Below are 13,035 nucleotides of genomic sequence, written 5' to 3' on the forward strand. Positions count from 1 at the left end.
CCCTGATTTTTCTCCTGTGTGTGGGCACACATACACCTTTTTTACCTTCGTGGAGACAGTAATCCTCCAGAAGAAACCTTGTGATACAGATGGGCTGTTTTAGATCTGTGCTTGTGTTGGTGATTGAAACTTGCAAAAAACCCACTTGCAGTCAGCTCAATAGGAACTAAAGTGATACCCTTCCTATGTGCATGTGCTGTCATGGCAGTGTTGGCCTATAAATAAGGCAGTACAGGACAACGAGATTCCACTGTGAAACAGACTTTACATTAATGTTTGGTCTGGTTAAATATCTAATACGCTTTTTTTAGCTTTGCATTATGTTAAAATTGCTGATGAGTGTTGGCTGTCTGTGTTTTGCGATCTGCTGCACACTAGTCATAGTATCATGAGTTAGCTGTTCCCTTCTTTGTTTCAATTTGAATGATATCTGTAACACAGGACATTTTAAAGTTAAATTGTTCATAAAATACAGTTTTCTAAAGTGTGTGATTGTTACGTAATCTGAAAATGTTCTTCCCCCATTAAGTTTTCCATGCATGGGTTTGCATTACATTTAAAAAAAGCCCCAAAATAACTACAATGACTTGACACTTAGAACAATCATGTAAAATAAGAGGGCTCAATTCTCTTGAATTGAGCTTTTGAAAATTTCAGCTTTATGGTAAGTTGTGAGTATAATGATTACTATAGTAACTTAGTAGAAAGGAAATATTTGGGGGTTAATTCTTTTCTTCTTTTCTGTTTTTGTTTTAAGGTTGGGATAATTCTCCATTATTCCACTCTTGCAACAGTACTGTGGCTGGGAGTGACATCTCGTAATATTTACAAGCAGGTAACCAAAAAAGCAAAAAGGTGTCAAGATCCTGATGAGCCACCTCCTCCACCCAGGCCAATGCTGAGGTAAGTTGTTTGGTTTTGTGGCTCCTTATTTCCCAAGTTACTACATTTCTATTCTGACCAGAAAATACAAGTCACTATTCTTGTGTTCTTTCAAAGTCTATAAAGTTCCTTTCAGAATTTTCTGTTACTCAGTGTTATGGAGGATGAGCTGAAAGACTATTGGTCTTAAGTGTATTACAGATGCAAGGCTGTGTTGCTGATTTGTAAATTAAAAAATTGTTGGTGTTTCAGCATCACCACTGAAGGTTTGACTAGGACTTAATATAGCAACCAGCCCATTGAATTGTCAGAATAAAGAATGTGGAGAACTGTTAACACAATTAACAAACACTGCAATATAAGTAAATAAAGTTTATTATGTTTTCCAAAGATTATCTGCAGATCTTTGAAAAATAGGAATGTCACTCATTATCAAAATGCAAATAGTGGTCTTTGTCAGCTGTTCCTCCTTGAATTTTGATTTCTGAAGTTCCAGAAATGGGACAAAATGATTATCTGTGAAATTCACGTATATTATATGTTCTTACTAGAAAATACTGACATACTTCATTCATTACTCCTCCTGAGCTGCTGGATATTAATTAAAAACTGCTACACTGAAATTCTCCACAAGGTGGCAGGAGTTGATTAACTTTGATTAGTTGTAGGCAACTATTTAAAGAGCTTGATTTTAGTGTACAGAGGCTGCAGAAAAACAGAACTGCTTTTCTGATTATCTTCAAGTAGCATTTTCAGTACTACATACAAGCATTTTTCACCCCTTATTATTTGTTTTGAAGTTTCTGCTTTGGAAAATGTGGCAGTAAAATAACCAGCCTCACAGGCTCAGCTCTGCACAAGCATACACATAAGCATGCCATTTCAGGTTGGAACATCTCATCTCTGACACTGACTGTAGCTCTGGAGACAAGTATCCAAGACAAAAGCAGAGCAAACATGCTTTATATTTTTAGGGCTTTCTCAGTGTCTAACTTCTTACAGATCAGGAATTTCATCAGTTACATAGATGTGTGATGCTTTTTCATTGAAGGGCCTCAGAAGGATTTTTTTTCAGTTGTCTTTTAGAATTAGATTCAAAATAAAACTACTAATAATGTGGTGCCTGTACAAAGATTTGTACTATGTGGCCAGCTCCTGATTGCTGCATCAAGATACCGAATAGGCCAATGTCAGAATTTGATCTTTGTAGGATTCACCAACTAAATAATAAACTCAGTATATCTTGATTTCCAAGAAAGTAATAATTTGTTTTAGACTTGTTTTGTGTCTCAAGTGAGACAAGTAATTTTTTGTGAATTATTAGAAATGCAGTGGAAAAGTCCAGGATCACCATAATAGGTGTCTCCTGTTGATAAAAAACAAATGCTCACCTGCATGTCACAGTAGGAGTTTTCACTTTTGTGTTCTGATCCAAACTTGGACTGGATTAGCATAAGCTGCAGGACTGAGTGCCATTAATTGGAATGATTGTCAGTAATTATTTATACGCCACTAATAAATTTATTGTGAATTCATAGAAATTGAATATAAGTATGAAAAGTAAGATACTCCAACAACATATGACCTTTCTCTTGAATGTAGATAGTTTTTATTAATACCACCACAGGGAAGCAGGAAGTATGTACTATGAAATTACTGAGTCCATTAAAATAAAGCCAAAACAACCTGCCATCTGCCAAACCCCTCCACCCAAAAAAAGTCAAGTAACAGTGCATATAATATTAGGTAAGTTCAACTCCGGAACATGGGACATACCACTTAATATTTTCCTTTCAAGTTTTGTCATTCTTTTCCAGCAGTTTACAACTTCTGACTGACAGCTTTTGCTCTTACCTTCTAATTTTGTATACTTTTGTTCAGTGTCTGCAAGTGGGAGGTGGGAGTAAGCAGCTCTCAGAGAAAGGCAGCTTAGAGCAGGAGGAGGAGAAACTGTAGTGAGGGAGACTTAGGAAGCAATTAATACTGCCAAACCCAAAACCTGATTCACCCTATTTATTTTCATAAAGAACTTCTGTGTTTCCCAAATTCTGGAAAGCTCTCAGTTCCTTCATGGTGACTGAATAAAATCCATTGCACTTAAGCAGCTACTGATAAACTGGTTTTGTTTTATAGGTTCTACCTTATTGGTGGAGGGATCCCTATCATAGTTTGTGGAATAACAGCTGCAGCAAATATCCGAAATTACGGCAGCAGACTTAATGCACCTTAGTAAGTATCTTGTAACTGAGAACTGTCTCGTAAGATTTCATAGGCTTGCTTTTCTCTGAATACTACTTGCAATTAATTCTGATCCTTCCAGAAAATATATGACAGACAAGATAATTTCAATGAACTGAAAAAGCATAAGTGACTTGTGCGAAGATGTTAATTTAATTCTTTGGTTTGTTTCTTTTTCAGTTGCTGGATGGCTTGGGAGCCTAGCTTAGGAGCATTTTACGGACCTGCTAGCTTTATAATTTTCATAAACTGTATGTACTTCCTCAGCATATTCATACAACTCAAGCGTCACCCTGAACGCAAATATGAGCTGAAGGAACCCGTCGAGGAGCAGCAGCGTCTGGCCACCAACGAGCACGGGGAGCTGGTCCATCAGGATTCATTGTCAGTGTCGCTGGTGTCCACATCTGCTCTGGAGAACGAGCACAGTTTTCAAGCACAGCTTCTGGGCGTGGGCCTTACTTTGGTTTTGTATGTTACGCTGTGGATCTTTGGAGCCCTGTCTGTCTCCTTGTATTATCCCATGGACCTGATCTTCAGCTGTTTTTTTGGGGCAACATGTTTAAGCCTCAGTGCCTTTCTTATGGTGCACCATTGCATTAACAGGGAAGATGTCAGGCATGCTTGGATAACAACTTGCTGCCCAGGAAGGAGTACATATTCAGTGCAAGTAAATGTGCCACCCTCCAGTTCCAGTGGAACCAATGGAGAGGCCCCAAAATGCACCAACAGTAGCGCAGAATCCTCATGCACAAATAAAAGTGCCTCAAGCCTAAAAAATTCCTCTCAAGGTTGTAAACTAACTAATTTACAAGCTGCAGCAGCTCAGTGCCACCCTACCTCTCTGCCACTGAACACAGGCCCTCAGCTTGATAACAGTCTCACTGAACACTCAGTAGATAATGACATCAAAATGCACGTAGCTCCGTTAGAGGTACAGTTTCGGACAAACGGACACCCAAGTCGGCACCATAAGAACAGGAGCAAGGGACACCGTGCCAGCAGGCTCGCGGTGTTGAGGGAATATGCCTATGATGTTCCCACGAGTGTGGAAGGAAGTGTGCAGAATGGCTTACCCAAAACTCGCCAGAGCAACAGTGAGGGGCATTCGAGGAGCCGAAGAGCCTATTTGGCATACAGAGAACGTCAGTATAACCAGTCCCAGCAAGACAGCAGTGATGCTTGCAGTACACTGCCAAAAAGCAGCAGAAATACTGAGAAAACAATAGCTACCAACAACAAAAAAGATATTCTAAGGAAACCAATAGCGGCTGAACTTGAAAACCAACAAAAATCTTACGGCTTAAATTTGGCCGTCCAGAATGGACCCCTGAAAAGCAGTGGTCAGGATGGACCTTTGCTCACTGCAGACAGTACTGGTAATATTAGAACTGGGTTATGGAAACATGAAACTACTGTGTAGCATTATAATTCTTTGTGGGATGAATCCATATAAACTGTGATTACACATTCCTTAAAGCTATTAACACTTTTAAAGACTGTTTACAAACTGTAGGTACTTTATGCAGGGAGGGAACAAGAATAATGTGCCAAGCAAAAAAATTTACACATTGTTACCTTTGCCGTTCTTAAAAAGATGAACTGTTGCTTGGTATTTTGTGAAATTTTTTTGAAGTGTCTGTCTTGAGAGATGCAGAACACAACTTTGTACATTTTTTTACCTGTAACCCTGCAGATGTGTCCACAACACATTTCAAATTTGTATTTAAATGTATAATAAATAGTATTTTCCCCAGCAGCCCAAAGTTGCACGTCTTTGTTGGGTTTCTTAAATATTGTTGCACTGAATGCCATATTGATTTTACTGTTTCGATATCTGAAACTTATGAGCTTCCATTACTAAAGAAAATACTGAAGTTACAGTTTTCTACACTTTAATTGTTGACATCTCAATGTACACAAGATCATATTTTGTATCATTCTGCTACTGTGACTTACTTGAAATTGTAGTTGCAGAGTGGTGCTTGAGGTTGTGCCTGTTTCCAGCACTTAAATGTGTTTTGCTAAAGCTATGTGCATTAAATAGCAAAAAATGCCTCTGTATAATCTAGTACTGATACCACAACTCAGTCTTTAAACAACAGATGGAATTGGATTGTATATACTTGGTTTGTTGGTTACCCAATATCAACTTGTCACTTTTGAGTGTTTTAGTTAAGTGTATCTGAGTTACAGTACATATCTAACATTGTCCATACTCAAATGTTGTGTTAAATAATTTATAATGTAAGGACTCGTTAAGATACGTTTAATTACTACTTGCCAGGTTTACTGCAGCCTCTAGTAGCTGTTTGATAGTCTGAACTAATCTTGGGATGCATTGTACAAACCTCTGCAATAGGACAGTGTTGATAGATTTTGGGTTCTATTTTTGCTTCTTGTGGGTAGTTACTATTTAAGAATTCTTTCAGGAACATTTTGACAAGTGTATGACTCAATTTTGATTGCTATTCTATTTTTCTGGTTTCAAGAAAGGTAGCTTTTAGCATGTATCCCACCTTACAGCTACCGAAAAGATTGACACTTGAGAAAAGGAACCTATGGATATTACCAAAGAAAATAATTTTTACTAAATGTCCAAGTATACATCCCTATGAAGCTATATATAGCTATGTTTTAAAGCTATGTGATAAGGTGTCTAAGCATTGTAGACAACTGTCTGCTTTGTAATTGTGGCCTGTGGGTTGTTATTTGGTGCAGGAGGGTTCCTTTTGGTGGCAGAAATACAGTTTTGGACCTAGAAGTCAAAACTAGCAACTTGATGCTATTCCATTCCAAATGCTGCAAGTCATGAAAACTGAATTGCAGACAGTAAGTGTAAGGGCATGTGCCAGGAGAAGCAATCGTCTCTGAGCTGAATTTGTATATTACACAGCTAGGAGCAATTCATGCATAGTCTGTAGCCCAAACTGTGCTAGTCTCACATAATATTTAACCAGGTATCTACAATGTGCTTTTTTTTATAGTAATTTAAGCCTACTTTCTATCTTTAAAGTGCTAGAAAAATGTAATCCATGTATAATATGGAAAAATGTCCAAACAGTTCATAGATTACTTATTATCTGAACAAGGTATGATAGGAACTTAGCATAGGATTAGTTATCCTTTAGAATCTGCTTGCCCATTGCTTTAAGCACTCACCTCTCTTTCATAGGTTTGCTTGGATCTGAACATTGATGTAGTCTTTCTTGAAACTGGTCTTGAAAATGCCTTTAAAATTAATTCTACATGTAATACTTTTGCAGAGATTGATACTTTGCCCTGTTTTGATGAGATAAAAAATAGGCTTTTCTCTCAGTGCCTAATAAATTCTGACTAGCCTTGGTACATACAGGGTCATTAATGTAAAAATATTTCTTAAATCATCATTCTAAACATGCTTAGTTCACTCACTGATATATATGTAACTACATTTGCTTTCCATCTAGCAAATGCTTCGGCTCAGATGATAAATTAAGACATTGTTCTCTTCTGTAGACTTGACAAACATAACAGTACACTCATTTGTTGTATTTTTCATGAAGAATCTTAAATTTAAAGAATTTATGTAACTGAAAGGTGAAAGGCAGGTTATTAGACTCTGTAAAAGGGAAAATATTCAGTATCTTTCTAACTTATTAAAGAAGTTAGAAAGTCTTCAGGCTTTTTCATATGTTCTTTCCTAATAGTGTAAAGCAAGCTTATTTTCAGAATTGTAATTAAACTTCGTATGAAAAACCATCTAAATCACTCCAATGCAAAAAAAAAAAAAAACAAAAAAACCCAAAACAAAACCACAGAAAGCTTGTTTAGGCTTTCTGTGGATCAATGAGAGTAGTTACAATCATTAATCAGATATATAAAGGAAAGTAGATAACACGAAGTGGGGGCAGTTTGTGTTACCTACAAGAAGAAAGGAGAGACTAGAAACAGCAGTAGTTAGGGCTGGTTGTCACCGTGATAAAAGTGAGTATTTTGCTCTAGTCATACTAGGAGCAGAAACAGACTTTGAAAAACAATTGTCATGGGTTTAGAGGAGAAGGGTATAAGCACACCCTGGTTTATGACTAAAAAAGTTTTATCATAGAATATTAGAGGTTGGAAGGAACCCCAAAGATGATGTAGTTTCAACTGCCCCTGCCATGGACAGAGACACCTCCCACTAGACCAGGTTTCTCAAGGCCGTGTGCAGCCTTGCCTTGAACACTGCCAGGGATGCAGAGGGGCATCCACAGCCTCCCTGGGTAACCTGTTTCAGTATCTCTCCACCCTCACAGTAAAGAATGTCTTCCTAATACGTAATCTAAATTTCCCCTCTTCCAGTTTGTTCCCATTACCCCTTGTCCTGTCACTACAGTCCTTGATAAAGAGTCCCTCTCTGGCTTCCCTGTAGACCCTTTCAGATACTGGAAATTGCTATGCAGCCTCCAAACCTTTTCCTGTCTCTCTACATCAGATTCATTGTTAAATGAACATTTTTGACATAGCATATGGTCTCATTTGTACCTTAATTTGGGCAGAGGCATCTGTTAGTTTGATCTCACCCATTATCAGAACACCTTCAATGCTATTTGAACTTTGTGTTCAAATAGGTTAAGAAATATTTCAGATCTTGGAAGAAACCATAACTTTATAAAGTTCTTTCATTTTTACTTAATTACATTTTGACCACTTCTGTGTTAGCACTGTGCTGCTTGCTGAAGTTGAGGTGTTGTGTTGCTGCCTTTTTACATCCCTGAGCAAAGTGAAGGATCAGTTTGCCTTGATTTTATTGGGTCACAGTTTACAGATCTTAGAGAGATTAATAGTGTAGACATCTCTGAGAAGTACTATTCTCCTTGGAGTTCAATACTAACATATAAAATACAAAAATAACCCATGCTAATTTAAATGTACGCGCTGTGAACTTTTAATCTCTGCTTTCAAAAAAGGGGAACCTGTTGTGTTATAAGTTTAGTTATAGTTTAAATTAGGTTTATGTACCTTTGGTTGCCAGATTGGTTGAATATGGACATTTGGGAGATAGAGGAGGAAATTAAGTGGTGCTATCTATTAATGCAGTTGTACAATTTATTTTATATGGAAGAGGCGAATTTTGAAAACTGTTAAATTAGTATGATTCTAAGTATGATAAGACCATCAACATCATTTCACAGCTGAAACTTGCTTCCACATGAACAGGTAGGAAATGGCAGTCCTTGGCTAGAGGTGAGGAAAGCAGCTGTCGGCCTGTTCCACTCGCCTGGCTGCTTCTGAAAAGCCCTCGCAGAGCTGGTGCTGCTGACTAGGTATCTCTGCTGGCTGAGGTTGTGGCTCCCCCATGCATTGTAGACAAAATCTTGAATTGTGGAGGATGGCTCTAGAGAGTTGAAAGACAGAAGCTAAAAGGTCAGTGCAGAGATGCAGCTTGCTGACATTCTCAAAGCATGACTCACAGCCAGCTGACTCCACGTCTGATGTGACTTTATCTTAAAAAAGAAACAACCTTTATTCACCTTTAATCCCAAAGTATACAATTTGAGTACACAAATTAGGTGCTTAGCTAAACATGGCATTTTCTCTGAAGACAGAATTTGCTCAGTAGAAGAGTACTTATAAATCTTATATTCTTTAAGCTTTATAATGAAATAGATGAGGCAAGACTGAAGATATTAGTGAGATAAAACTGAGGGGAAATTTTTAGTTTCTATTTGATGAAGATTCTTGAAATTTTGCAGTTAAGTGCTGCATATAGTAAGGGTTTCATATAGCTCTTCAAGTGGATTATCGCTGAATAGCCTCAAATCCAATAATTGTGTAAATGAAAGAGAATGCTAAGTGTTAAATAACACAGATTAATTTTTGGACCTTGATTTTGGAAATTGTTTCAGAGACATACTTTTCATAAAATGACTAAAGACACAGTATTGGGTTTTTTTCTTCCATATAAATTTTTTGACTTCTAAATGTGAATTTCAGCTTTCACCTAGAGGAAGAGAACTTCAGCCAACTTGCAAAGCCTGAAGGGCCTTCAGTATGAATCACTGTGTAATTCTTGATAGGATGAACCATTTCGTGTAATGCAAACCTGACATTGTTGCTTTACTCACTTTAAAGTTTTATTTTGATCATTCTATTTCTCTCAGCATCAAATATTCCCTTTGCAGCCTTTTTCCTAATCTGTTGCCAGCTACAAAGTACCACAGATTGTCTTCTGCCCTCCCCAACAGCCCTCTACATTGTCACACTGTGGAGCAGCTTTCTGAATTGTTTGCAGCAATTTCCCTTTAATTCACAAATGAGTAAGTTGTTCCTGTAAGGCAGAGCCCAAATCTGAGCTGCAAACCTCTGCAGTGTGCAGGAACTTTATTTCAACTATTAGCTGATGGTGTTTGTATTGGATGCAACTGGTGAAATATAAACCTGTGAGAAGGACAGTTCCTTCCTAAGGGAGGAGGCATCCTTGGTAACATCTGGAGCTGCTGAGCAAGATATTTAAAATAAATACTTGGATGTAGTGTGCATCTAATCATTAAGAGGCTTATCTCTAAAGGTGCCAGACATGTGACTTTGACAGGCTCTTACCCAAGCTGTAATACATGAACTTGTCAATTCTGTTGGCACATAGCACTTAACCAGATCAGGCTGCGGTTTAGTCTTCAGCTCTTGTGGGCTGAAGATGTACTACTATTACAAATTGCAAGTAAAACTGTACTTGAGTTTAATCACTGATAACTATAAGGCATATCGTTTTTGCAGGGAAGATTTTGATATGAAGCAGAAGAGGATAGTTGAAAGGACACCTCTATTAACTACAGTTGCAGATGCAAAAATATCTAAGGCCATTACAGTCTCAAGATTTAATAAGCCAAAATTAATGCAATCACCAGTATCTTACTCCTTCCACATATGGATAATGAACAACCCAGCAGATCGCCCTAAAATGCTGCCATGTCGGAGTGATGTACACACTTGGCCAGTACCAGTGACCTGGATGTGGGAGCTGTCACCAGTATGTGGACACATCCCTGATGATGACTTACATTGTCCTGATGCCTAAAGCAGGCTACTTGAAACAGAGGCCAGGACAAAATTAGGAGAATAAAAAGCAGACAAATTTATTCAAGGCCTTCAAGGTACATTTGGGCAAGCAAAGCCCCCTCGGGCTACACCCAAAATGGACACCAGGTCATGAGTTCTTCACTTTGTGTAAATTCTGCCCTATTAGCATATTGGCCCTTAATTCTCCAATCACACCCTCAGGTGATGTTGTTAAGCACCCCAGGCTTGCTCCCCCCCAGCTCACTGTTTGCATATTTTCAGGCACTAGGGCAATAAATGTTCTTGGATTTCTATTCAGACGTAATTATTTTGACTAACGAAGCTGGGAACACAGGTTTTTAGCCTTCTATAAGAAGCACAGAACTATAAGAACACCAAGTTACAGATACATGAAGAATAAAAACTAGAAATTATTAGGGCATCAGTCCTGTCCTGTAAAGTAATGTCACCTGATTATCGCATAGCTGAAGTTTTATCTGGACCTAGTGAATAACACAAATAAGCTTTAAAAAAAGCCCGATTTAGAGTTAGAACAGTTGTATGTTACTGATTTCCAAGAAATGCATCTTTCCATGTAAAATGCAGGCAGCTGCACAATAAGAGCATGCAGGGTAGTGTCAGCTGTTCCTCCAGTCTATGGCTTAGCTTTCCTGTCACCTCCAACAAAGGTGTCTTTTTGATAAAACTGGTTTTACATTTTGAGTTTTTTTTCATCTTTCTTTTATGTAAGTGAGCTACCTGGCAAGTTTAATTAATTTTAATTGAAGTTTAATTAATTTGTTAAAGATTCCAGCTCAACTGGTGTGATTCCTCTTGCCTGCTACATTTGCCACCTTATATTTAGTGTTCCTGGATTCAAGAACAGGAAAGAAAGCCAGCTTTTGTCTTGCTCATTAGTTTGGTAAAGAATTCTGAAGTATCCTCATGTATAAAGGAAAGCTTGGGGAACAAAAGCAAAATCTTAATACTGCTTAATAGGAAAAAAAGTCATCACTGTGGTAAAGATGAAGAGATGAAGCTGTTCTGAGGTACCCTAGGAGTGCCTAGTGTCTAGACATGGTGATAATACCTGAGTTTAACTGCTGACATCTGATTGTTCTAATTCAGCCCCTGCCAGCCTCTTTTTGAAGCTTTTGTCTGCAAGCATGCGGGCAGACCCAGGAGTGTCATGAAAAAATTCCTTGGAATAAGGTTACGTGCCAGAAGTACCACAGCACTTAATGGCCAAAGCCATCCAAGGGGCGATCTGTGTTCCCAAAACCGTGTTTTAGAACAGTGTAATTACTGCAGTCCTAGGACTAGGGTAAAATTATTTCTTGCCTGCTGTCGAACAGCTTATGAGCAATTTAAATTGGTCCATTTGGAGGTTTCCTTCCCTTCCCTGCCCCCATAAAGTTAGCAGATAACAGCTGTTAACTCAGCAAGTTGGTAGCTCAGCTTGTCAAACACATGACAAATATCTTTCCTAATAGGAAATTTTCTCATTTCCCAATATATATCCTCTTTCCTAAAGATGTGGATTCGAATAAGCAAAACCTAAGAAGCCCACCCCAAGTCCCATGCACACCCCTCCCCTTTCCCCCTGGAATACTGGCTTCTGCTGCAAGGTGGGTCTACATCACTGGGAAGCATTTTATAAAGCTTTATTCAATACTATTGAAATTAAAGAAGAGATTATAAACTTCTGCAAGGCTACAGGCTTTCTTGTGTGAGACAACTGTTCACCTGTGTAAAGATGATGGGCTCTATGGTAGCATGATATCGTTACGAGTCTGGACCAGAAATGAGAGATTGTCTGAAGGTGTTCCTAAAACCTGCTATATTATTCCTGTTAATTTTCTTATGTGTTTCTGCTTTTCAATAAATATCACCTTAGCCTTGTCTTCTCAAGTGAATACTAAATCATCATTCTTAATGCACAGAAGAATGCCTAGAGAAAATAAAAAGCCCAATCCTACTATTTCTGAAAGTACATGACAGAAATTCTAAACATATGCCTACTTGCCAATGTAACTCAAAACATGCTGTTTATATAGCTCTATTAAAAAAAAACAATCTCAAGCCTCCTTAAGGAAATTGGTTTTTCTTTTCAAACCGTTCCTGCTGAAAAGATCTAAGTTACTGTATGGTGTATTTTTACATTAGGGTAAGTTTTTCAATTTATTAGAGAATAGATGTCCAAAACTACAAAGCTGTAGTGAAAGCCTTTTAATGCTTACACCCTGTCTCCTGTGCTCTGCTGTTTCCATTGCATGTTCTGTACAGATGAAGTCAAAGTCAGGGTGCTGTCAGGCAGGCATTTTGAAGGGGAGCTGCTGTTACCATGTGCCTTGTGATAATGAGGCCCCAACTTGTCGTTTCACAGATGTGGAATCTCAGGGCTCCAATGCCTCACACTAGCCATGATCAAACCCAGCCTTGGTAGTCAGAGTTGCCTGCTAGCTGTAAGGTATTTCTCACCCAGAGTAGCTTAATAAAAATTCACCTGGAAGAAAATTCATGCTCCTTTCCAAAACCTAACCTGCACAACTGATCTGTCTCGACCTCACACACAACAGCAGCAAGTAACAAGCCTGGTTTTACTCTGGAAAGGCTGTCCCCTGGAGAGCTGTCCTTACAGCACTTCACCTGCCAGCTCCCAGCCCAGGGAAGAATTAGAGACAGGCTCATTTGGAATTCTCTGAAAAATGCACATAAAGTAAAAGGAACAGCTCACGTTATGTATCAACCAAATGACCTACAGAAAGTGGAAATCTGATGTCAGTAACAAAACTGTTCATCCATGTTTTTATACAATGGCCATAAGATGCAGAGTACAGTATTCCATCTGTCTCAACTCTCCTATTTTCCTCCAGAAGTATAGGCTTCAGTGGC

The 13,035-nt window shown here is 38.4% G+C and overlaps 1 protein-coding gene across 1 annotated transcript in view; it reads left to right on the forward strand.

Moving 5' to 3' along the window:
- The window catches only part of ADGRA3 (adhesion G protein-coupled receptor A3), a 53,809-nt gene extending 48,930 nt beyond the window's left edge, over positions 1-4,879 (forward strand). Inside the window, exons 17-19 of the mRNA XM_085059242.1 lie at positions 758-903; positions 3,016-3,111; positions 3,301-4,879. Coding sequence (XP_084915368.1) covers positions 758-903; positions 3,016-3,111; positions 3,301-4,543 — 1,485 coding nt within the window. The 3' untranslated portion in view covers positions 4,544-4,879. The remainder of the gene's footprint in view (positions 1-757; positions 904-3,015; positions 3,112-3,300) is intronic.
- Positions 4,880-13,035: the final 8,156 nt, after the last annotated feature.

Source organism: Lichenostomus cassidix, chromosome 4 (genome assembly GCF_008360975.1).
Source record: "Lichenostomus cassidix isolate B80296 chromosome 4, HeHo_3.0, whole genome shotgun sequence".
NCBI classification, from domain to species: domain Eukaryota; kingdom Metazoa; phylum Chordata; class Aves; order Passeriformes; family Meliphagidae; genus Lichenostomus; species Lichenostomus cassidix.